Genomic DNA, 27743 nt, shown 5'->3' with positions numbered 1-27743 from the left:
ACGCAACTCTTATTGCTTCTACCAGCACCGTTGACGAGTGGGTACAGGTTGTAAGGAAGAAAATAAGTAGCGATATAAAAGGTAATCCTACCCCCGCGAAAGTAGTCGTAGAATGGAAAGCTGATCATAGCAACAGATCCGCTATTTTTCATAGAATCAAGGAGAGCGAGAGCTCTGAACCAAAAGCTCTTTTGAGCATGACATTGTGCTGATTAAACAGCTGCTTAATCAACTCATGCCTCAAAATATCACCGGGGTCACCTTGCTAAAGGTGTACAGACTAGGAGTCTAGCGGACTTGAAACCAAGTCATTCCAGACTGCTTAAAGTAGTATCCAGCTCTTCGAACAAACGTGACCTAATTTTACGGAATGGACACAAATTAAAGGGTTCAGGAGTCTTTATCTGAAAGGACCTACCGTTGGCAGACCGTGTTAAAAGACGGGAAGTAGAAAAAGAACTACAACTTAGGTTAGACGCTGGCGAAAAGGACCTGAAAATTGTAAATTTTCGGGTTGTAAGGCTTCGACAGAGAGTGATGCCGAAGCCACTCTGGGTGAAGCACGAAGCCACTTAAACAGGCTTCGCATCTGTTACACCAATGCCTGAAGCTTGCTTAATAAGCGATCGGAACTAGGTGTACAGATTGACTCTACAAATTCAGACATAGTCGCAGTAACGGAAACCTGGCTGATACAGGCTATAGATAGTATGGAACTTGATTTCGAGGGTTTTACGTTAGTAAGAGCCGACAGAACACAAAAGCACAAAGGAGAGGGAGTAGCTCTATTCATTAGGAATGCTATCCCATTTGCCATTCTCGATAGTGTATCCCGTGAGAGTGGGACGTGTGAATTAGTTAGTTGCCGTTTGAAATTCAAGGGACAAGAGCTGCTGATTGGTTTGGTCTATTGCAGTCCAAGCTGTGAGGCAAATGAGATCCTGTTAAACAGTCTCAATACTTGGTCAAAAAGTCGTCGTTGTCTAATTCGAGGGGACGTAAATGCACCTATGGTAGACTGGGAAAATCTGCGAACTAAATCGCCAGAAAATTCCTTCGAGCAGGAACTAGTTGATGCGGTTATCACATGTGCCCTGGCGCAACATGTGAAATAAGCGACAAGGTACAATCCGGACACTGAATCATCCTTATTAGATCTTATACTGACTCACTATGAGGATGATGTTGCGAACCTCCATCATATGCTGTAGTGGCATTGGACCATAACCACACAATCTTCAAAGCTGAACACAAGACTGCTCAGAAAATAGATATTCAATATTTAGCACGGAGAAATACCTAACAATGGAGAAGGCGCGGAGAAGGAATTGAATGGACTGGGTTTGATCGGATGGCATGGCTCGTCCATGCAGGCGTGGTCCATCTCAATGTTACTTTATATCTTCTATTCATATTAAATATATTGTTCTTTCTCTAGCCTAACCTTGTTCTACATCATGTATTGGTAATTGATACGATACAGTGAGTTGGTGTAGTCGATGGTGTGACTTCCACGTAAGATCTTATAGATTAGGCAGTTATATCATGACAAATCTACAAATTTAGGATTAGGTCTATTATTAGAGCAGTACTAATATCATAGTAGACCATAATTCTACATTGGTAAGCCCGACTAGAGAAACGCAACCTAATATTGTTAATCTTACTCCCATTCTAAATTCTTGATCTATTTTGTATTTATGTTACCCCAATATTCTAACAGTCCTGATTAATGCTCACATGTATTATCGTAATGTTATATTGATTAGTTCTCATGACATACTAGCTCAATCGACAATAAAAACTGGTCGTCTATATTAACTAATTAGCTTTGATGGTTCGTTAACAAGCTTTAATAGCATTTACATGCTTCAGCGACATAGACTTGTTTAAGCATCAAGCTCTAGCAAATATGACCTGTAAATAGCGTAAATATACATTGACTAACAATGTAGCAAGAACTAAATAGTTACCTGGATCTAATATTCAGTGTTCCTTATCTTATCACCTCATCCTGTTTTAAACTATGCACTATCCTGTAATATCTTTTCTTCCGACCACTGCCTGCCTAATTTCAAATTTTCGAGTTCCATTGCCAAACAACAAGGATGACACTTCTCTAAAAACATACGGTGAGTTTCAGCCATAAGTTTTCTGCAATCATAAGGTCATTTTAGATGGCTCGTTCAATGGTGACCGCACAATTATCTGGATTCATCCGGTTGTTCTGATCCGAGCGAGTGGCAAAAACGTCAACGGCATCAAGGACTCTGGAATTAATTGCCATACTGCATGTTTTATTCTGGATACTTTTGGATCATTACTACTCCTCACGAATGGCGTTATATATATGTCGTCCACTGGATAATATAATTTTCAAAAATAATCCAGGCGAGTTCAACTATTTTACTTAACGATTTTTTGTACTTAACATGTATATGCTTTCCAGTTGCTTTTGCCACATATTTGTAAGTGTCCCTAGGCTAAATGCAGTAACTTCTCATGGAATGTTTATAACGCGTCATATTCCTGCCTGAAGTTTCATAAGCAGTCTTGACTTTAAAATTACTTTTCCTGGTCATGTTCATTATTTTTAAATTTTTATATACGTCAACAACCTGCATGTTAACCTGGCCCGTACATACGTTACACTATATCTTCATATCTTTTGAATTTAGAAATCATCTGAATCGCCTTTAACATTTATCAATAAACCCATCATAGTCGTTGTTGCTAATCGTATTTGGGTTTATGGATTGGTTTATCATATTAGCAGCCTAAAATGCAAACATAGTTTAGATAATAAGATTAAAAACTTAGGTACTATCAACTGCACTAGTAAAATAACTAAATCCCTAGGTAGCTGTTGGCTAAATAAACGTTTAAAATCAAAACTCCGTAGCCTACTAGAATTAACACTAAACGAATCTTTCTGATATAAAATTTATAATTAAATTAGGCGTCTCGGATTCTTTAACGTTACAAATTTCTGATAATTTCGAATCACCTAAAGCAACAATACCTATTTTTCCACTGACTAATCCTCATTCAACACTATAACTAGTTAAACATAATAGTTTCAGGATATCGTCATAAAGCATTGTCATGACTTGACAATCACGTAATATGATTGATAAAATTAATGAAACTATTAACAAAATCGATCAGCAAATTGACTTATAATTATCACTAGTGTTGTTTTTCTTTTATCTTCATCCATCACAGATGATTACAGTATGTTTCTCTATCAGTTGCTCATTCAGTAAATATCTCAAAACCTTGTCAGTCTAATTGATGGTTTAGCGACACAATCATGCATGCAAATAATCAGTATAAGCAGTCGAGCAAATCTCCTGCAAACTGAAAACATCAATGTCGAATTTACCCCAACACTGACTAAGGTTCAAGCCATTATAATAGACGTGAGTTGGGAGTGTACTCCTCTTGGTTAAAACTTGTGTTCTCCCTGATAATCACATGAGCATCACTCACTGTTAATCATCTTGTAAAAACTTATTTAGCTAAATACATCTTGCAGCACCACATCACTTCGTAATATGACACATAGGCTTAACTGATTTCAATAACTTATAACCACTATATCTCAATTAAACCGTATTCCGCCTTATGATAAATTGCATACTTGCAACTAACTTGTATGCCCAATCAGCCGGCAAGTATAAATACAAATAAATAGTCTATCGCAGATCAGAACATTGAGTCTAGAGCATGTCTCTTACGAATACACTCATGTTTAACGATTTGTTCCTAGCTATCTGTCCAAAATTCATATAATCATCACTCACGTATTTAAATTTTGTTTTGATGAACATTCATGTGTATTAGTAGTATTACTAAATTCTATCACGGCCAAGTAAAAATAAGGTTGAGGAAATCTCCCCGTAACTAAATAAACCGTATCAAACTAACTGGAACACTAGTTGGAATTCTTCTCCACGGTATACTTCTGTTCCTTCAGTTAGCCTACTAATACAAATGCAATTGGAATTCAACTCATATGGACAACTTACCGGCATAATCGTTATTTGATTTCATAATTTAAACCAAAACCAATACCAATATTAACATTTCTACAATATTCATCACTTTACTATTTCTAAACACAAAACACTTACTACCTATACGTTAAGTTATTAACCAACGGCTATTAACACGCATCGTTTTATTATTATTATTATTATTATTATTATTATTATTATTATTATTATTATTATTATTGTAACCTCATTTTTGATAGCTCAAATAATCTTCACCCAAATTTTCATTTCAAGCATGTTAAGCATGAAGGCAGATATTTTAAAATTATTACATGTATTTCCCGACCAGATGCTGCTGCTTTCTTTTTGATTTATCTTTCAGCTTACCAATACCTGGAGGATTCTTATTATCCTTGGTAACCTCCAGCGCGCGACGATCCCATCCAATTTGGTATCGAACCAACATCACGTTGATTCTGGTGGGAGAGTAGTGTAGTGGCATTGGACCATAACCACACAATCTTCAAAGCTGAACACAAGACTACTCAGAAAATAGATATTCAATATTTAGCACGGAGAAATACCTAACAATGGAGAAGGCGCGGAGAAGGAATTGAATGGACTGGGTTTGATCGGATGGCATGGCTCGTCCATGCAGGCGTGGTCCATCTCAATGTTACTTTATATCTTCTATTCATATTAAATATATTGTTCTTTCTCTAGCCTAACCTTGTTCTACATCATGTATTGGTAATTGATACGATACAGTGAGTTGGTGTAGTCGATGGTGTGACTTCCACGTAAGATCTTATAGATTAGGCAGTTATATCATGACAAATCTACAAATTTAGGATTAGGTCTATTATTAGAGCAGTACTAATATCATAGTAGACCATAATTCTACATTGGTAAGCCCGACTAGAGAAACGCAACCTAATATTGTTAATCTTACTTCCATTCTAAATTCTTGATCTATTTTGTATTTATGTTACCCCAATATTCTAACAGTCCTGATTAATGCTCACATGTATTATCGTAATGTTATATTGATTAGTTCTCATGACATACTAGCTCAATCGACAATAAAAACTGGTCGTCTATATTAACTAATTAGCTTTGATGGTTCGTTAACAAGCTTTAATAGCATTTACATGCTTCAGCGACATAGACTTGTTTAAGCATCAAGCTCTAGCAAATATGACCTGTAAATAGCGTAAATATACATTGACTAACAATGTAGCAAGAACTAAATAGTTACCTGGATCTAATATTCAGTGTTCCTTATCTTATCACCTCATCCTGTTTTAAACTATGCACTATCCTGTAATATCTTTTCTTCCGACCACTGCCTGCCTAATTTCAAATTTTCGAGTTCCATTGCCAAACAACAAGGATGACACTTCTCTAAAAACATACGGTGAGTTTCAGCCATAAGTTTTCTGCAATCATAAGGTCATTTTAGATGGCTCGTTCAATGGTGACCGCACAATTATCTGGATTCATCCGGTTGTTCTGATCCGAGCGACGCAACTCTTATTGCTTCTACCAGCACCGTTGACGAGTGGGTACAGGTTGTAAGGAAGAAAATAAGTAGCGATATAAAAGGTAATCCTACCCCCGCGAAAGTAGTCGTAGAATGGAAAGCTGATCATAGCAACAGATCCGCTATTTTTCATAGAATCAAGGAGAGCGAGAGCTCTGAACCAAAAGCTCTTTTGAGCATGACATTGTGCTGATTAAACAGCTGCTTAATCAACTCATGCCTCAAAATATCACCGGGGTCACCTTGCTAAAGGTGTACAGACTAGGGAGTCTAGCGGACTTGAAACCAAGTCATTCCAGACTGCTTAAAGTAGTATCCAGCTCTTCGAACAAACGTGACCTAATTTTACGGAATGGACACAAATTAAAGGGTTCAGGAGTCTTTATCTGAAAGGACCTACCGTTGGCAGACCGTGTTAAAAGACGGGAAGTAGAAAAAGAACTACAACTTAGGTTAGACGCTGGCGAAAAGGACCTGAAAATTGTAAATTTTCGGGTTGTAAGGCTTCGACAGAGAGTGATGCCGAAGCCACTCTGGGTGAAGCACGAAGCCACTTAAACAGGCTTCGCATCTGTTACACCAATGCCTGAAGCTTGCTTAATAAGCGATCGGAACTAGGTGTACAGATTGACTCTACAAATTCAGACATAGTCGCAGTAACGGAAACCTGGCTGATACAGGCTATAGATAGTATGGAACTTGATTTCGAGGGTTTTACGTTAGTAAGAGCCGACAGAACACAAAAGCACAAAGGAGAGGGAGTAGCTCTATTCATTAGGAATGCTATCCCATTTGCCATTCTCGATAGTGTATCCCGTGAGAGTGGGACGTGTGAATTAGTTAGTTGCCGTTTGAAATTCAAGGGACAAGAGCTGCTGATTGGTTTGGTCTATTGCAGTCCAAGCTGTGAGGCAAATGAGATCCTGTTAAACAGTCTCAATACTTGGTCAAAAAGTCGTCGTTGTCTAATTCGAGGGGACGTAAATGCACCTATGGTAGACTGGGAAAATCTGCGAACTAAATCGCCAGAAAATTCCTTCGAGCAGGAACTAGTTGATGCGGTTATCACATGTGCCCTGGCGCAACATGTGAAATAAGCGACAAGGTACAATCCGGACACTGAATCATCCTTATTAGATCTTATACTGACTCACTATGAGGATGATGTTGCGAACCTCCATCATATGCTGTAGTGGCATTGGACCATAACCACACAATCTTCAAAGCTGAACACAAGACTGCTCAGAAAATAGATATTCAATATTTAGCACGGAGAAATACCTAACAATGGAGAAGGCGCGGAGAAGGAATTGAATGGACTGGGTTTGATCGGATGGCATGGCTCGTCCATGCAGGCGTGGTCCATCTCAATGTTACTTTATATCTTCTATTCATATTAAATATATTGTTCTTTCTCTAGCCTAACCTTGTTCTACATCATGTATTGGTAATTGATACGATACAGTGAGTTGGTGTAGTCGATGGTGTGACTTCCACGTAAGATCTTATAGATTAGGCAGTTATATCATGACAAATCTACAAATTTAGGATTAGGTCTATTATTAGAGCAGTACTAATATCATAGTAGACCATAATTCTACAATGCCACCCCTAGGTAAAAGTGATCACGCAGCTTTAATTTTCGACGTCCTTATAACTGCCAATCACGAGCACGCATCAGTTCAGTCCATACCTGACGTCTGGGAAGCAAACATACCAGACATCATGCACTCAGCATTGTTAGGAGATTGGACAATAGACCCAGAGCCCTCAATTTAAACGGCCTGGTAGGCGTTTCGAAATTCATACTTAATAGTTACCACACCTCACATCCCTTGGACTATACCAAAGAGGCCGAGAAACTCCCCACCATGGTTCAGTTTGGAGGTCCGTGTCCTTCTCCGTAAGAGAAGGAAAATGTGGGATAGATTTAGGTTACTGGGGACAGATGAGACAAAATCTCATTATCGAAAAGCTCAGAATACTTGTGCCTCGACCCTCCGTAAGTCTAGAAAATTGTACGAAGAAAAACTTGCTAAGGAATCCATAGAATGTCCTAAACGCTTGTATTCCTATATAAACCAAAGGACAAAGAGAAGAGGAAATATTCCTGCTCTATGGGGAGTCAGTACTGCCGAATCATTCGTGGAGGACGACTTTGGTAAGGCTCAAGTGTTCTTGAACTACGTTAGCAACGTATATACCATAGAAGCGCCCTTCCCGTCAGCGCATACAGATTCCCCAGATATACACCGGATAGCGTGACCATTAAAGAACTCGATGTCTTTGGTTTGCTAAATAAGCTTGACATAGGTAAATCCAGGGGGCCCGATGAACTACATCCTAGGCTACTGAAGGAATTATCTAACTTCGTTGCAAGCCCTTTAAGTACATGCTTCAACCTATCCGTTACGCAGAGTCGTTTACCAAAAGACTGGAAAAACGCCATAGTAAGTCCTGTCTTCAAAACAGGCACGAAACACAAACCTGAGAATTACCGGTCCGTTAGCCTAACTAGTGTGGTTGTTAAAATATTAGAAAAGATTATTCGGAAGGAGCTGTTTAAGTATCTCGATAAAAACTGGATCCTCTCGGAGAAGCAGCACGGTTTCAGAATAGGTTATTCTTGTCTCACTAACTTGTTAGTGGCTCGTGAAAGCTGGTGCGCTCTTAAGGACCGAAAGCTACCTGTAGACGTAGCCTTCATTGATTTCAGTAAAGCTTTTGACAAAGTTCCGCACAACCGGCTGTTATATAAGTTAAGAAATGTCGGGATTGGAGGCAATTTATTGATGTGGATAAAAGACTTCTTAGTTGGGCGCCAACAAAGAGTAAGGGTGAACTCAAAGTTATCTAGCTGGGAAACTGTGCTTAGTGGATTGCCCCAGGGTACAGTTTTGGGGCCAGTGCTATTCCTCTTGTATGTAAATGACCTTCCATGTCTCCTATCATCGTCAGTCTTGCTATATGCTGACGATGTCAAGATATGGAGAACGATACGATGTAAGAGTGATAGCTCAGAACTTCAAAATGACCTAAAGAAGTTATCTGAATGGTCTCAAACCTGGCAGTTGCCGATAAATACTTCCAAGTGTGTTGTGATGCATATCGGTCATCAAGGAACAGATACATACACGATGAATAACACTGAGCTACCTGTCGTCCAGACATATGATGACTTAGGAGTCATCGTTAGCCAAGACTTAAAGACTACTTCACACTGCCGTGCAATATCCGCCAAAGGTTTTAGAACCTTATGGTCAATACGTACGGCTTTTAGTCACGTCGACGCTAAGACGTTTTTGACTTTGTATACAATGTTTGTACGTCCTAAGCTTGAGTACTGCATACAAGCGGCTAGCCCCTGCTTAAAAAAAGACAGTGAACTTCTGGAAAAGGTTCAGAGAACGGCGACTAAGCTGATTCCCGGAATAGCGAAGCTTCCGTATGAAGTTCGACTGGCCAAGCTGAACCTTTTCCCGCTGTCATATCGCAGAACTAGAGGCGACTTGATTACAGTCTTCGAATTGCTTAGTGATAAATTTGCACCTAATATGCCCTCATTTTTCTTGTCTTCCAAAACAGAGGATTTGCGAGGACACTCCAAAAAAGTTCACAAGCCGAGAACAAATTACTTGTCAGCTGACTATCGACTTTCCCATCGAATCATCAACGAGTGGAATTAATTACCTCAGCACGCGTTTGAGGCTCCATCCGTCGATTCTTTCAAAAGAAAGTTGGATCAACTGAGAGACCACCATTGCCAGGACTAACATAGACCATCAAGCCTCCTGTCCTTCCCAAACTGAAACTGAAATAGGTTTACTTCATCAAAATACATACGAAAACCCCTTGAAACCGTCATTTTAGATGGTACACTGGAACTGTTGCCTTTCATAATGTTTCAGAAATAATTTACATCATATGAGTCATACATAAGCCATGACATCAACGTTCATAAATGATGCCTTAACGACTCAAATTAAAGGTACCTTGTGAACAAGAATTAGTATGTCATAAGAATAATAATATATCTTCTTCCCATTACCTTCACTTGCCGTCATATCAACTGTACAGTGTTTAAGTAATCCCCGAACCAACAATATAACGGTTATCTGTTGAAAGCGGGACTTCTAAGTTTCTTGTGTTGGTAGGTTTGCAGTGACATCGGTGGATTTCGAGCATTCCTTCTTGTGCACCTACACCTCAATTCGTGATTCCATATTAGTTCCTGGAGACTAAAGTTGTAATCCTTACGTGATATTGGATGTAACTGACTTCATATGGATAAATCCAAGTGAAGCATGACAATTGTCATGTTGTGTTAACACAACAGTTCTGTAGACTTTGAACAAAATTAAGTTTATTAAGATTATGAGTCAAAACATAAGCGATGCAAAGTTACCCAGGGGTAGATTTAGCCCTCCCATGCACCTTAAGTACTGAAGATCCTATAAAAAGCCCATATAAAAGGTTTGAGTATAAGTTAATTATCATGTAACTTAAACTATACAATAATTTATTGTACATATAAAGTTCAGAATTAGAAAGCGAGAGAAGTATAAAGCCGCATCTTGAGTTAAATTGCACACCATTTAATAACATCCAAATTACCTAGTGTAAATTGAAAATATCCTAATAATTTGGTGGTTTATCTTAAGAAAATCTGAAGTATTAGATTCTAGTAGTGAACTCCAACCAGTCGATCTTTTGCTGCTGTTTTTATCAATAGAATACAATGGAATTTTAGCCAACCCTCAGTAATCACAATGACAATTCCATTGTAACGGCTTCGTGGTTGACGGGACTCGTTAACCAGGGAAACTGAAGTTTTTCATATAGCTCATGTTGACTATTAAGAAGTTCATTTACCATTGTCTTCTTTTTATCTTAGTACTATACTTATTTTTCCATAGTTATATCATAACAATAGTCCATTATTCATAATGAGTACGTTTCAGTCCCACCAACTTATTCCTTTGTTGTTTACGCGTAAACTTGAAGTCGCGCACCCACAGGCTTCAAGGTACAAGATACTCAAGTAATTAGGCAATTTCTTACGTTATGGAGCCATCTGATTTTGTTATTGCTGTTTACGCCTCCTATTTGCGTACCCAAACCATCCACTTGAATGAGAAAACCAAGTTGCTAAGATGCTTCCACTGTTTAAATCCAAATCGAATATATGTTGACAACTTATTCATAAGTATCTGCCTCTTAGAAAAGTAAGCCACCTTTTTAACGGATAGCATATCAACTGTCTCATGAAGTTAAGCCAAGTCTTGACCAATAGCGTGAACTGTCAGCGTCCCTCACTTATCATTTGGTCTGTATTTGTTTGACTCAATGTATCAGAAATACTCTTGCTTCATATCGTATGTTCCAGTCATAGAATATCACTAATAACCTATCTGAATTTAGTGTTACTCTGTTGTTATCTCATGAGTGCTGCACAAATCATTGAGATAGATGTTCATTTTTTTACCATTTCAAACAAGTTAACACCTAGCGAAACACATATTGGCATAAAATGATACATCTACGTCGTGTCCTGATTTGTTTTTGTTTGTCTGTCCTCCACATTGATGTTTCACTGTAACCTAACTAAAACTGTAAAACTCACTTTATGCTGAAGTTTTCCTATTCGTTTCCCTCAGTTATATAAAATTATTTCAGACTACAAGTTATCAGCTTAGCTCTTGTTATTAGACAGACCCTGCCACTTGGAACCGCATCTGCATACTGTTCTTGCTAAAGTACCTTGTTCATATCCCTACCTCCAAGTTTAAATAGATTGATAAGGCACTTATGTTTTTATTTTCGAACTAGTGTTAACTCCACAGTTTTATTTGATGCGTAAACGAGTGCATATTGATGTAGTTCCAAAGACTCCGGAAGGAGGACATATAGACTTTCGACAAATTTCTGCAGAGGAAATTGAGTTTGACTCAGAAATAACAATAAAGTCGTCACTGCTGCGCGAATGTAAACCAGGCAATGTTTGGTTTGAGGAAGGTGATTCAGATGATGACGATAAAAAGTAAGAAGTATATTGTTCTTTTAAGTTTTATTAGGCCAAAATTCGTTGCTCGTAAATCTATGGATCTTCGTAAAATACGTTCAGAAAAAGATAGGTTCCAAGCTATCTGCTCTAGTCCTATGGTGGACTCTCGACCTCGAAGGCTAAGTTATTCAAAGTCCTTTAGTGAAGGTGTGTTAGATCCCAGTAACTCCAAAACTCCACTGCGTTTGCCTAAATACGATGATCTTGTCTCATCAGCATCTCGTCGCCTCTCCCGCATAATAATCAATCGTCGATTCTCTTTGTTGGAAACAAACCACAACGACCCATCTGTTGGGGGTTCACAGTTAAAAACCACAACACCTATTACAAAGTACGAGAAACAAAGAGTTAAGAAAAAATGTTCGTCTGCTTCAGAAGAGTAAGTCATTGAAATATTTTGTATAAGTCTATTTACTTTGATTTATTGACTTTCCTGCCCAGTTATATACTAGGTTATACATCGTCACTATATTAATGCGTGATTTATACTGCCTGAAGATACAGTATCTTGTCAGATTCAACTACATAAAAATTACAAAATGTGCATCAATTCAGGGTAATGCACTTCTGATCGACGTAATAAGCGAGCGTTGAAAAAGACGTTGATAAAATTCAGAGTCTTTTTAACATCATCAGTAACGTCCCCAGAATATTTGAGTGTATCTCCGTCCCTCTAGATATAAAATGGTCTTTAAGACTTGAAAATGGAGACATATTGGATAATAGTAGTCAGTGGTTGAAGACGTTGGATAACATGGCTCGGAATCAGTAGCAGTGATGCAGTTTTATTTGTTCTCTTCCTTTAAGTCTTGAGTTTAATGTTTCTCCATACTTCCCATTTTACGATTTTATTTGCTCTTTTAAACTGTACTTCATTTTTAGCTTCCCATCCGAGTCTATATTACCCTTCCAATGCTCCTCATATTGCTAACTTCCCTACTCACTGTATCGATGTAAGTTGCGGCAGTTAAGACCGATACACATTTGTACCGTTTCATATGTTTCCTACATTGACTGACTCAGGAAAATAACTCGAACAAGTTAGATAAACACGGAAATAAGCATGACGAGAAGTCTAAACATGAGACGAACAGGTTTATATATGCCAAGTTGTTCTGACCCTAGAGAAAAGTAAGAAAGCATATCAAATTCGATTTGTCTCCAAATAGTGGTTTCTGGCATTAAAAGGATACCCGATCGTAGCTCCTACCTTCACATAGCGGTGGGGCTTGCCTACCGTGAAGTCTCAACCGAGCCATATTGGTTGGAACACATATCCTTTTAGGTCCTACCACGCCAGGCAGGCCGGTTGGAGAATGATAAGACTAAGAACAGCAACTTATGGCTTGAGGGCGAAGTTGTATTGCTGACTGTAAAGGTGTGTGTCAGCAGTAAGGTGTTTCCCTCTGACAACCAGCATCTAAAGTGATACTGTCTTTTCACAATGGGAGGAAGGGGTTAGAAAAGGTATACCCTAAGAATGTCACACTACATATTACCCTACAGATTTCTATCTCAGGCGGTAAGGTCTTTTGGAGTGTTGTGGTTCACGCATCAAAAACTCATAAGAAGATTGGGCGCCCCTTGGGCTTTGTGATCACGTTCTCAGGTCGCCAAAACTACCACTAATTCAGCTTCCTTTTTAGGACCCTCAAGAAGAAATATCCTTCGATTGTGTGGGAAACTGGAGAGTAAAATTTGCCTTCATTCTTCTGTCAGCGCCTGAGATCATCTTTTTGTAAACCGAATCCCTCCCTTACCTCCCAATAATTTTTCCATGCCCACAAATAACCCTTTTCGTTTGTCTCTATCACCACGGGCGATCATTTAGTCAGTCAGCTACAATGTAGGACCATGCACATACATACACCGGTCCAAGTTGCCATACCTCATTAACACAACAAGATGAACACCGAATTGATAGAAGTAGTTAATTCAATGGTGGTAATATAAAAAGAAAGATTATGTACAAGGATATAGTACGGGAAGAAAGAATTAGTTCGTGGGAAGAACTATATGAAGCAATTTTAATCTCACAGTTTAAGGGGAGACAGAGAGCGTATAGCCCTACGCCATTGTGATCGATTCTGAGCCATGTCACTCAGAGACTCCAACCATTGGTTACGATGGTCACGCAAACCCCAACCAAGTAGTCTGCATCTACCAACGTGGCTGGGACCAGAAGTGAGTGACTTTCTGATGTGATTTCACGTCTTGGCGACTAACGCTAATAATTTGAGTCCACGAAATGTTATTTCCAGTGTTCGTCAAGGTTGTCCGCTTTCCATATTTTTTATTTAACTTTGTCAGAAATAACACTCATCGTCTTACTGTTCAGGGATTGATCTTCTACCAGGAGATTCACTTGTTGACCTAGAATATGCAGGTGATATAGTTTTGTTCGGTGAAGACGCTGACAGAATGCATTCTTACCACCTTAGGCAACAATACCCGGATGTTTGGGATAATTTGGGCTCAGTCTAAAGTAGGCTTATCCCCCCGTTAGTTGTTGTGTTGGTGACACAAACCCTGTCTAAAAATAAGGAAGACTTAACTCATTTGAGGACATTGTAACGCTCTCTCATTGCTAACTGTTTGCAAACAACTCAGTTCCAGAACCAGAAGGTCGCCATCGTTCTTAGAAAGGGCTGGAGGTATGTCATATGGACCTGGTGATCTGTAGCTCTTCAAGAATTCGTTTTTCTTGCGGACTCCCGCCTCGTTAGGTGGGTCAGTCGACACTGATCAGGGAGCGTAATGAACGAGAACAAAGGTGGGGACAATTGAATGTATTTGAACACAAAATTACAGAACGTCTTAGTAAAATCTGAGAACAGTCTGATCAATGTCTCCGAAGCTGCAGAACAGATGAAGTGTTCCTCACAAAACTCTTCCAAAACGTCTACAAATTATTAATTGGTTTCCCATCAGCTTCACAGATTGTTTCACTTACACCAAAATTTCTGCTGACAGTAGCTCGGCTGGGTGGAAAGTGCTGTCAGTCACTATACGAATTATGCTAATAACTTATGGATCTAAAGTTTTATTTAAATCAATCTAGACTCGAGATAAACTGTCTGTAAACTCTGACGAATAAACACAGGATATGCTTTCTTTTAAGTAACCAATCGTCTGAAGAGAGGAAATCTGGTTGTTAACTAAAAAATAAACGTAGGTGATGAAGGTTCATCATTCTATACATTTCTTTACCTACCATATCTATGCATTAACTAATTAAACTGGATAAAAGTTAATAACGTAAGGTCTGGTGTGTTTGTCCAGTTAATTTGTTTCCAGATTTAACAGATTTCGAACGGATAATAGTGATTGTCTGCTGCAACTGTGCTCAGAAAATCGTTTATTTTTAGCAGACACTAATTTTGAGCATAAGGAAAGGCATCGTCTGACATAGCGACTTCCTGCACCAAACTAACGATGGACTCAAAGAGACCATATTGCCTTCAGTCATCGTTGGAGAGGCCCGATAGGAGACTGTTGCTCGTTCTGGAATACATGCTTGGACTCTGACCATGCTCTGATATGGGCAGGCATTTACTTGCACCTCACTGAACGCAGAAAAATCACACTAATAAGATCCATTAGAATTGAATTGAGTGATGAGAAAGCTGAAAGTAGGTTTCAAGAACAACTGAGGTCACACTTAGGTAGTTCTGAAAACAAGGCTGACCCAGATGTTGCTCGGAAAGATATACATACAGCTGTGGAAACAGCAGTGACATCTATTAGTGATTTAAACCAAAGGGTTACAAAAAAACGATGGATTTCTTCTAGGTCTATTGCACTGATGGATTCTCGTAAACTCATCCCACCAAGCTCTGAACACAATGAAGAGCGAAAGCAAGTCAGATCTAGGTTAACTAAAAGTCTAAGGAACGACGGTGAGCAGTGGTGGGAAACGAAAGCAAGAGATGGAAAAGGCGGCCGTTGTAGGGAACACCAGAAAGCTTTTCAGACTAATAAAAGTGTGAGTGAGACGATCACAAAAAAAGGCGACACTCTTATCTTCTCTCAGCGTAGACGTTTTGAACGATGGGCGGAACACTTTAAGGAGCAGTTCAGCTGACCTTCAGCTACTCTACAACTACCCACTATTCCCAGACAACCTGAATGGGACATTGAAGTAGGCCCCCCAACTCTAGCTGAAGTTCAAAAGGCTATAGCTAATCTGAAACGAGAATGAGCAGCTTGTCCAGATGGATTGGCTCCAGAGGTCTTTAAGTATATTGGTCCAGTTTCAGCGATCAAGTTGACTAATATTTTAGCTAACATCTGGAAGTTGGACGTAATCCCATCTGACTGGTCGCAATCACTGATTGTCCCAATATATAAGAAGGGGCCAAAATCATCCTTTGATAACCATAGAGGGATTAGTTTAACTTAATATAGCATCTAAAATACTAGCCTGAGACTCGTGAACTAAAAACACGAAAAAATCAAGTTGGCTTCAGACCTGGTCATGGCTGTATCGATCACATATTCACCATTCATTCAGAACATAGTCATGCTTATCGGCGTCCGACAATGGTGGTCTTCCTTGACTTAAAAGCAGCATTTGACTCTGTTGACCGAGAGGTTCTGTGTTAGTGTTTGTCATTAAAAGGTGAACCTCAGAAGTTCAGAAACCTTGTGAAGGCTCTTAACATGAACACTACTAGTCGAGTGAGAACATATGGAGAACTGTCATCTGCTTTTACAGCCTCAATTGGTGTCCGTCAAGGCTGTCTACTTTTTCCATTCTTGTTCTACTTACTAATGGAAATAACGCTCTTGTCGACTGAATTTTCGGGCATTGATCGCCTTTCAAGAGGTTCAGTTATCGACTTAGAATACCCAAATGATATAGTCCTGTTTGATGAAGCTGCTGATAAAATGCAAAGTCTTTTAGTAGCTCTGAGCAACAATGTCAGGATGTTTGGGATGCGTTTCTCCTCCTCTAAATGCACATTGTTGCTTTAGGATTGGCGTGCATCAACACCTGAACTAAGGATAGGGAGTGAAGTAGTCGAACGCGTTGACAACTTTACTTATCTTGGAAGTCTAATTAGCCCAAATGCGTTGGTGTCTGACGAAATCTCAGCACGGATTCAGAAAGTACGTTTGGCTTTTTCCAACTTACGTCACCTGTGGCGAAGGCGAGATATCCGTCTATCAATTAAGGGACGAGTATATTGCACGGCAGTTCGTTCTGTTCTACTTCACGGCTGCGAAACGTAGCTATTAAGAGTAGAAGATACTCGTAAGCTACTAATATTTGACCACAAATGCCTTAGAAATATTACTCATATCTGCTGGGATCTCCGGGTAAGTAATAGTGAGGTTAGACGCATGGTATTATGGAATGATGGTAAGTCAGTCGATGAGGTTGTCAATCTTCATCGACTGAGATGGTTGGTCCACGTGTTGCGTATGCCTGAACACGGATTAACACGACGCGCAATGCTGACTAGCGTTGGGGATGGTCGGAAGAAAGTAAGGGGCTGCCAAACCAAAACGTGGCATCATTCCTTGAAGTCACTAACTTCTAGTCTGAGTCATGTTGGTAGATGCAGACTACTTGGTTGGGGTTCGCGTGACCATCGTAACCAATGGTTGGAGTCTCTGAGTGACATGGCTCAGAATCGATCACAATGGCATAGGGCTATACGCTCTCTGTCTCCCCTTAAACTGTGAGATTAAAATTGCTTCGTATCGTTTTTCCCACGAACTAATTCTTTCTTCCCGTACTATATCCTTGTACATAATCTTTCTTTTTATATTACCACCATTGAATTAACTACTTCTATCAATTCGGTGTTCATCTTGTTGTGTTAATGAGGTATGGCAACTTGGACCGGTGTATGTATGTGCATGGTCCTACATTGTAGCTGACTGACTGAGATTTAACTGCTGTTTAATTGAAGGAGGCCTAATTATATTGTTTTTTTTGCTGGTCGAGTGAATTCGTCGTATACGATTGTCATTAAAATGTCTTTATGTTCACTCTGTAACCGAACAAAAGAATCTATCCTCATGAAGTGTATTTGGTATTAAGTGAAGTTGTGCATGTGAGAACCAATAAATACCTTTAAATTTTCAGACCAGTAATATTGTTCACGGATTTGAGTAATCATGTAAAGACACGAATTCCTGTTCTCTCATGGGCTTACTAAAATCTCTTGCAGCACCAAATTATACTAGGTGTTTTTTGAAAATAACTGAAGTGACATTAATATTTTGTGTTTGAATATGTATAGTGATCTAATGCTTTAACACACGTTCTTTTACTTAGAAAAGAGAATATCAAACCATCAAATAACAATATCGTAACAGCTACTCCTGTATCAAAAGAAGTTTTTGATGATGTTTCAAACTCTTCCGCCCATGATCCATGCTCTGTCTCTGAATTTCGTGTGCTTGCGGACATGGAAACAGCGCGACTACTTGCGTTATGCGGAGATTGGAATTGTGTTCTATCCGAGGAATGTGATAATATCCCAGAAAAAGGCAGGTGTTCAATTTTTACGGACATATATTTTTGTCAATCCTGTTTTGTCTTTTTATTTTATAATTTATTAATAAATGCCTAAAATATTATATTAAGCACGGCACCTTACTAGTTATAACACTAGACTTTTAATCTGTAGATCGCTAGTTTTAACCCCTCTCCTACTCGCTTTTTGATGCTGAAGACGGAGGTTTATTAGGAATACAGTGGTCTTGAGTGCTGTTAGACGTATGAGGGCGGTTATCACTTCCCGGTTGCCCACACCGTGGAAGGGTTGTTCTGGAGGTACCTGAAAAGGAAATTGGACTAGAGGTGGCCTTAGTGACCTGAGAGCGTGACCGCAGTGCCCAAGGGACAACTGCTTGAGGTCGGTCACACACGACCTTTTTATGGGTAATTTTTGTGTTAGCTCCGTACGTTTTGGGACCTTACCTCCGGAGACGGATATCCGTGGGATAAGGCGAGGTGTGTATTTTTAGGGTCAACGTTTTCTAACCCCACCCCTCCTTGTGGGAAGGCAGCACCACTGTCATGCTGATTGTCTGAAGGAAACACCTTGCTGCTGTCACACCTCTGTACAGTCAGCAGTACGACTTCGCCTTCGGACCTTGGGTTTGTTGCTTTTAGTTTTACCGCTCTTCAACCGACCTGTCTGACATGGTAGGACCTTGAGGAACAGTTGTTCCAGCCAGTATAGCTCGGTTGCTTCATCACGATAGGCAAGCCCGACCACCACGTCAAGGTAGCAACAACGGTCGGGTTTGATGCTGAGCAGTATTATTAACTCACACAAACCATGTAACTCAAAGCTGAGTGCACAGATTTTAAACTGGTACGTGAGTTGTATCAAGAAAGACACATTGTACGCATGAACTATATAAAATTTCAATCTTGTTCAGATGAAGCTCGAAAGATTTTTTCAAAAATATACCCTCTCCTTAAAACTAGTACTGTTACAGTGACATCGAATTTCTGTTGTTTTATATGTAAATTTTATTTCTAAACAGCATACTCAAGTATATTTTAATCTGAATTACAAGCTTCTAAATTTACCCCTTGTGTATGTGGGGGTCCTGTTGTCTACAAATCATGTATGTAAAAAAACGTGATCTGACTACGCATCACCTCACTAGTACAGTTCTGTGAATTCAATGTAATCCATTAGCTTTATTCAATTCCCTTTACTCTCTTTTTGTGTAAAATGCCTACTATTACTCCACCATTTCATTGTTAACAGTAAATGAATTCAAAGTAGCTTAATAGCCACGTACAGAATATACGTAGATGACAATAAACTACGCATATTATGTAAGAAATTAACATTTGTGATCTGGTAATTGAAGGTTGATTGCCTAAATTAATAAGTGAGCTATTGAAATTTCTGCACAAGTAACTAACAGTTGAAATGAGATCTAATAGATTATTGTTCGTAATTTTACTGAAGTTGTCTACACATTTTCTGTTGTTCTTTTCTCTGATCCTATATTTACTTGTCATACCTTGTCATACATTTCACCGGATGACCTAGATGATGAGCTCCTGAAACTGTACTTGTCTTGTAGTTCTCAGGCCTTTTTTCTCATTAATTGTTGTGATAAAGTGGATTGGTGTGTTTTTTGTGAGAAAAGTGGTGGTTAAATTAGTATAGTTTTAACCTAAACAATTTTGTATCATTTAAGTGTGATGCCTTCTAACTTCACTGCTTTACCTTTCTTTTCGCATCCATAGCACTTGACTCAATCAGGGCAACTGTTGGAAAATGTCAATTATTGTTGCAGAAAAAGTTGCCATTTTTCAAAAGCCTTATTGAAATGGCAGAAACAAGCCTTGGAAAATCTGACACACTGCCGAATAGTGCAACAGCACCAGAAGCCACTATAAATGATCTCTTAGGTTATTGGACCTTAGTAGCTGATGAAATCAGTTTATCCGATAGTGCTTTCGAACGTCTACGTGTTTGGCGTGATGAGTTACATTGGTCAATTGATCAGTGTCCTGTTACCCCAGCCAGGTCACAAATTGTTAAACGACGTGGTCGTCTATCTAAACAAATAAAACGCTTACCAACTCCAAAGAGTAATAAATCCAGAAAGTCTCAATCTGTCAGTGATGAAGTTTTAAATACGGATAGTGTAAATCCCTCTCTTTCAAAAAAGCTAGGTTCAACTGTTAAAGCAACCAAGGTATTTATTCTGTCTTTTATTTACATTAAATGGTTCATCTACATCGTTGAGTTGAATCCCAGATGTTCCAATCAAAATTCTCCACACCATTTAGATATTGATACTGTATATTCATAAGTACTAGGTATTCGCATTGTTTTTTTTTAAAATACCGTACGGAATCATGTTACTGAAATGATGTTTAATGGTTGTGCGGATATGTATGCTTAACCACGTATTATTATGTCCTGCGAAGCTGTAAAAAATTAGCTAAAAGCATAACCTTTAGTTCTCACATCGACTGCGGTAAATATTAAATTAAATAACTACTCTTCATTCCACAGAGTGTCATCTTTTAATCTTCCAAGGTCTCTATTTCCTTCAGTTATTCTGAGCATCGGTAGGTAGTTGTCAATATGAAAACCTAGTTGACTCGTAAATGTTGGTCGTATGCATGGCGTAAAACAACATTTCACTTGATAAATAAAGATTCTATGTGATCAAGTTACGAAACTGAACCTACATTCTAATTATACTAACAAATCGTAATGGTACTTCGGTGATAACAAAACACAATGAGTGGTTAAACTTCATTAGGTATGTTGGGTGCATGAGAAATTCGCATTTTGCATGGAATTATTTATCCGTTCTCTTACAACTTTAATGGTGACCTTGATTTGTATGTATTAAGTTGACTTTCGCTGTCTGGATCTCATCCATAAAGACATAGGTATCATCTTCCAGTCAACATGTTTAAACCATAGCCCGATACTACTTTTAGATCTATGTTTACGATCTGTTATCGTCGATAAAATTAAAATAATATGGGTAGACCTGGTAACTTTTTCTCTTGCTGGATTTCTGAAATAATGGATAAAAAATATCTCAATTGCATCTCTTCATGTGTCGAATCATATGTCCTTTGAAGAAAGCAATCAACTCCTTAAGAAACCCCTTTAATACTATATTCTTTCTACACAGGGTACATCCTCCGTAGAATAATGCAGATGATCTAAAATGTACGCCATTGAAAAATCGCATATACCTAAAGGCAATGACAATAACATGTATGGGTCTTGACTGAATTTCTATGGAATTTAGACATTCACACTAATGAATCATTGAGTTGTAACCTGCGTCATGTTCAGATCTTAGCTGTGATTGAATTCCATCAATTGAATTGTAATATACCTTTTGGTCTAAGTAATACAATGTTGCGATTCGATGGTTATGTTGTCAATTTTCCGATTTTGATACTGATGCACAAGTTTCTATACGTAAGCCAAATCAACTACTTGAGTGAGAAAATAGCTTTTATTGGCTAATCGAGTTAGCATTTATGTATACTCGTCCATATGTGTGTGTATCCATTAGAAAATTAAGCCACTAATCGAGTATATCTCATATTTTGATAACTTACACTTATTATTTGGCGGTGTCCGAGCAACCCGATGTATCGTAGGTTTGATGCTTGATGAACATAGGTAATGAACGAATGCCTTGATCCTACATACCATATTTGTTGATATTCATTGGTAGGGCTTGTCGACAGTTTTGTTCACTTCATTATTGCAAAGCTTTAACATGGATATTGTTTATTTGCCGTTAACATTCTCGATTTAAGGCTTTTTCTATTTCTGTTCACAAGTTTTCAACTATAATTTAGGTATGATATTTTGTAAATGGTACAGAACCATAGTATACAATTGATGTTTCATGTGAGAAAACTACCACATACGTTATCCAGCCACCGGTAACATATATTAATAGATGCCATGCGAAATGGAGTCCGTGCAAATTCAGTTGTAATATGTTCAGTATACTGTAATTTCTATGTGAAATTAATGGAGATGTTAGATGACGCTAACAATGCATTTGAAAGAAAATATGTAGGTCCTTATTACTATATGCGAGAGAAATACACCCAGATCTCTGTAAAGCACTACAGTTTAGTGCATTATCAAGTGTAAATGTTTCCAATTCATAATATGATCCTGTTGACTCAAAAGTCAAGTTTTCCACTCACTGTTTTCTTTTGGGAATTAAAGGATGTACAGAAAAAACCGGCGAAGTCTAGATTTGCTGAATTTCTGCGAGCTAAAAAGGCACTAACAGTGGAAGGTAAGCACAGTGTATATTTCTTTTATTTGCATTCATTTGTAAAACTGTTTCTGTTCGAAAGTTGTTCTGTTCAGCTCTTGCTGCTCTTTCTTAGACCTAATAAACGTACTTTCTTCAACTGCTTATAATTTTTGGAATGGATTGTAGTATATTCACTTATCTTACCACTCTATCAGGTTTTTATTATTGGTGTAGAAGATTTCTTGAAATTGTTCAATCCATAGTTCACAGTGTAGATTGACTTCAGTTAAACGACCATTAAAAACCGAGAAGCACTGGATGGGGTATCTACGATGTAAACTAAATAAAACTGAACAATATACACAAACTTTACTAACAATAGTCACATACTCACTAGTGAATAATTGCGAAAGTGAACTGCCGGAATTCTAGTGAGAAATCGTGATCAATGGAGTACAACCACAGTAGTTGTGAGACAACCATTACTAATGACAGTCGATTGTGGTCGTACAATAGTGCGAATTGACTGAAGTTACAAGTTCGTGCCATTGAACGTCGACTCATTGATCTGAAGGTTCATTGCATGCCATAAGACCCCCAGGTCCCGATTTCGATCTCTGATATAGTCAAGGATAAGTGAAAAAGCTGTTCAGTGCCTCTTACTTTGAAATGGTTTTCTAACTAATCAGTCTGTGATTGTATACTACACCCTTTTTTCAGCTGATATTAACGTAGATATTCATTCTGACGATTGGCCTAGTATTCTCTTCACCTGTATACCTTATTCTAAGTTTTTAAGCCAAATTCGAAAGCATATTTGCATATAATTTGGAAAATAACATTGTTATGGTTTTCGGCTGTTAATTTAAAAAACAGGACAGACATTCTTTGTCTGGATTCCAATAGACAGTTTTCTGTACTCCATCCGATCAAATAATTCTATGACACCTCTGAAATAGGGATGCACGCCGTCGTCTGCCTGCACCTCCACTGATCACAGCCTTGTTTAAGTAAGAGATAAGTTCCATCAGAAACCCTCCGAACTTTTCCATAAGGCTGCACGCTCGGACGTAGTAATCAAAGTTGATGCTCTTATATCCGAATGGGTAGGAAGGGTGTCTGAAAAAAGACATCTAGGGTAGTTTTTCAACATAACCGAAAACATAGATAGTTATGACCCCGTCTGCTTTAGTTTTGCTCAAACAACCATTTAGTGCTAGTAAATACCAACTTTAAATATGAGAAGAGACATTATCTGATATGGTGATCCTTCAACATATACTCAACTAAACCCAGAGAAATCGCTACAGGAGGACTTCAGTTTGAAAATGAAAAGGTCTACTTAACAAGAAACTAGCTAAACACGTAATCAGTCATGAAGATAATGCTATTCTCCAATCAGCTAGCTGTAAATTCATCGGTTATATTTTGTAACTTAAGTCAAAAGGTTAAAAAGTACCAACGGATTTTGAGAACATTTATAACTAATGGGTTTTATGACAAATCGGTTGATGGGACTGTAAATCTTTATCTACTGAAGTGACTGGGACGTGTTACATATTCTCAGTCACTCTAACCCAAAGTTCAATATTGTCTGACGTAAGAGCCGTTTAAAGAAAAGCCAGGATTGAGCAAATTAAGACGAGATTTTAGTTCACAATTTCATTGTCCGTTGATCAGAGCGGCTTCGGGACGTGCAAACTTCCAGGTTGGGACTTAAAAAAAATAATTGTTACTTATGGTTTTGGTTATCAAGTGACAATGCCCAAAATCAAGCTGCTGTGACGCATATGCTTTCATTCTTCTTTTGTGTATCGTAGTTTCCAATGTTATTCCAGTCTTTAATCCTTCTCGAACCATGTTTAGTTTTCCTTAGCATCAAATTGATATTATTATTATTCCGACTAACTAGATAAATTCAGAACACTTGTATTTACCCTACTACTGTGGAATCAATCTGAAATAGTTTATTTTGGCTGATTAATGAAATCGTCATTTCCATATCAAAGAATCTCTTTATCCACTGATGAGTCGGTTTTCGTAATGTGTCATTCCATGATTTACTACTGTATCAAATGAATCCATAGTTTTGATAGGCCTTTCATCTGCGTGGATTTTAGTTTTACAACTTCAATGTTTCCCAATCAGAATTTACAAATGATTGACCATTGAGCCATGATGACTTGCCTGGTGGAACCCATTATCGATAAGAGTTTTTCTTAAGAGGTTGAATTCGTCATCTGTGGCATCGGTGAATGCGAATTCTTTGTATTCGTATAGCAAAAGATATGATTAAAGTTTTCCTTTCCTTCTCAACTTTGCGATTAACTTCATTAACTGAGATAAAATAGATCATGTATAGGTATGATTACATAAATAAGTTTTTATTCTATCCCGTTTTCGTTTATTCTCATTTCTCCACAGCGACATCTACTGATCATGGTCAACATCAATCTTATCACCAAAGTGAAAATATTGTTGATACACTCTCACCTCTTGGTTTACATCCAGTTGATAGGAATTTCACTATTCAAAAATAATAGAGAAGTAAAAAATTAACGTATATTTTTATTTTGACTGAATTGTACAAACAATTACTACTTATTTTACAGTTGTTAGTCATGATTGTTCACGGATTGACTGACATTTTCGTAAACCAAAAATCTGTCCCTCTATCTCTCGCTTTCTCTTCCCACCAGTTTATTGTTTTCTTACTAAACGTTTATTCTCTGCTTTTGCCTCGTTGTCATTTATGTTGTTTTTAGTAATTATTGTTACCATTATCGTCATTATTCTTATTATCATTACTGCTTATTGTTCATCAATACTGTGTTTTATGGTTTGAGAAAAATCAGATGCGTTAATATCATTAATATAAAAACGTACGATGAAATATACTTTACTATTATGTCATTATTTTGTGATTTACTGGGCTTAAAATTTGTGTAGTAGTAGTAGTAGTAGTAATAGTAGTATAGACACTGTATTCAAATGCCTATCACTATTTGTTTTAGTTAGAGAAACCTTAAATTTTTAGGAAAACATGTACAACGTACAGCTTATGAAAATATAAAAATTTCAATCATCATAAGAATATTGTTATTGGTAATGATTGTTTTTATATATCTTAAAGATGAACTAACAAGATATCTAGATTTAGTCCTATAGATTATTCTGTGAAATGTTCTGATGATCACTAAAAATGTACCTGGAAACTGGTCAGAATTCTAAAGATGATCCCCAAATGCCTTGGTATGGCCGAGAGTCGGGTGGGCCCGCCCTCCCTCTCGAAATGCTCTCACACGACCACGCGTATACAGCCTCTGCTAGAGAAATCCTACTCACTGCCTTCTCGTGGCGGGGGTGTTGTTTGCGAAAATGAGAGGACGAAAAGCGAATGTCCGGCGCTTTAACCGGATTCCAAACCAATGGTGCACATGGGCTCCAGTATCCTGCGGGAACAAATGGCGTATGAACCAATTGTTGGTCACCGGCTTCCATGGGACTGCATCTCTTCACGTTGCTCCATTGCGTTGTGGGTCAGACCTTTAGGTCCAAGGCTCGGGGTGTGGCCCCCTAAGAAAACCACCTGCTCCGGTCTGGGCACCCTGGCAGTATCCCGGCCCTTACACAAATCGAATGGTTTATGCGGCGCATATGTATTTGGTGCCTCCTTGTACCAATGTTTATGTGTTTAAATAAATATGTTGCGAAATGGATAGATCATAGAATACTTGTCTGATCTTTTCGAAAGTATCGTGAACTAGTTTGATGGTAACATTCTCACTGCTTTTCTTCCATGCCACTAGAGAATCGAGTATGATAATTCAAACAGTGTTTAAAAGCTAACAGAAGAGATTATTTTTTCACAACTAGTGGTAAAACTGGAACGATCAAGTTTGATAAAAGTTATAAACCGAATAAGCGATTCAATTAAAGAACTAGTTAGTGCTATGAAACAGGTATTAAGGCATTTGTAAATATGTTTACACCGCCTACGCCAAAAGTGATACTGCTTTAGGGTTAGCATCGAAGAGTAATGTAGTCGTACATTAACTGGTTAGCAAGTACATGGCCCATGTTTATGAAGTATGACCCCCTGCTCCTAAATATGAGATGTCAGCACATTTTTCAGGTTTATAGAGCACAATTCTTAAAATCAAGAACTTACTTACCCATAAGCTTGTTAAAGCACATAGTGAGCAAAAGGTTATTAATCTCGCTAAGAACTTACATCTTCCTACTTATGTTTGTGGGGTTTCATTTGATGACAGTCTAACAGTATTATTAATCACCTTATATAAATAGGAATTCCAAACTATTGTCACGGTTCCCTAACGTCGCATAATTTAAAAGGTTATACTAAAGTAGATTAACAGAATTCAGTCTGATATACAAACAGGATATGTGTGCTATCGCATCACAGAGTTTCCCTTACCAAAATGGAATGTTGGTAAAAACATGAATGGACTGTCTGTGCAGTTTTTCCTAAATATATGTAACTACTAACAAGTAGTTAGTGAATAGTTACAAAAGTTTGATCTCAGCTGAGATTCACCACATACAGTCTGGTTTCTGATTAATGAATTTTACCCCGAATATAAACTATCCAAAGTTTATATTTCCTATAAATCAAATCTAAATCGCACAATGTTGCGACCCATTTATATCAGATAGTAAGAAGACTACTTATATCAAGACAATATGTTAGGGCAAAGCATTTTGAATACTAACTAGTCAAGATATACGAACTCAAAGCTTGACAAATAGGAACATATGAAAAACAATATTGTTGATATCACAGAATTTTTCCCAATATTCAAATTGTGGACTTAATATTAGATACAAACGTCTTCTAATATATAAAGGAGGTTCAAATATTCGTTTGACTTAACTTTCAACACATCATCCTATTCTCACGTTCATACATTACTACATAGATTGTTCATAGGTCGGTTCTACAGTGCGTTTCTAATATATGTTTAACGATAGGAAAGAATGAAGGCTTATCACATACACTTAGTTTGATTTTGCAACCATTCAGGTAATTCTTTAACTGGCGTTAGTAGCATATCACGATTAGTCCTATCTATGTATGTGATTCGACACATGTATGTGAATCGACGAACACAGTAGAACATAATGCAATCCTTTATAGACTGTTAGGACCTCTAGTTGATTGTAGAGTTTGTCTATTCAATTATCCTTATCTTGATCATGTAAAATACTTAAAGTCAGCGTAGACTTTCAGGTACAGTAGACCTCAACATTTTGCGATCTCTCTGCTAGTTTATGAATTTTGCTATCGATTACGCAACATTACTTAAATGAGCAGCTTCACTTCATCTAGATGCCGTAAATCAAGATAAGATAACCCGGAATATGCTGA

The 27743-nt window shown here is 38.0% G+C and overlaps 1 protein-coding gene across 1 annotated transcript; it reads left to right on the top strand.

Annotated features, from left to right (window-relative positions):
* Positions 1 to 9658: 9658 nt before the first annotated feature.
* DLGAP4 (Discs, large -associated protein 4) lies at positions 9659 to 25267 on the top strand. The gene is made up of 7 exons (XM_051219151.1): positions 9659 to 9691; positions 11371 to 11581; positions 11616 to 11984; positions 17895 to 18109; positions 19839 to 20293; positions 22321 to 22393; positions 24779 to 25267. Exons 2-7 carry the CDS (start codon positions 11394 to 11396, stop codon positions 24892 to 24894), a joined length of 1416 nt encoding a protein of 471 aa, XP_051067517.1. The 5' UTR covers positions 9659 to 9691; positions 11371 to 11393; the 3' UTR covers positions 24895 to 25267.
* The last annotated feature ends 2476 nt before the right edge of the window (positions 25268 to 27743 follow it).

The sequence above is a fragment of the Schistosoma haematobium genome, chromosome 2, assembly GCF_000699445.3.
Source record: "Schistosoma haematobium chromosome 2, whole genome shotgun sequence".
Classification (NCBI taxonomy): Eukaryota; Metazoa; Platyhelminthes; class Trematoda; order Strigeidida; family Schistosomatidae; genus Schistosoma; species Schistosoma haematobium.
This window is presented reverse-complemented; position numbering and strand designations above follow the sequence as displayed.

Bases quoted from the DNA above. Each gene is read 5' to 3' on its own strand.
- DLGAP4 (XM_051219151.1), top strand. From the start codon at position 11,394: ATGCGTAAACGAGTGCATATTGATGTAGTTCCAAAGACTCCGGAAGGA. The intron at 11,582-11,615 runs GTAAGAAGTATA...AAGTTTTATTAG, and splicing joins TCAGATGATGACGATAAAAA to GCCAAAATTCGTTGCTCGTA. The intron at 11,985-17,894 runs GTAAGTCATTGA...TCTTTTACTTAG, and splicing joins TGTTCGTCTGCTTCAGAAGA to AAAAGAGAATATCAAACCAT.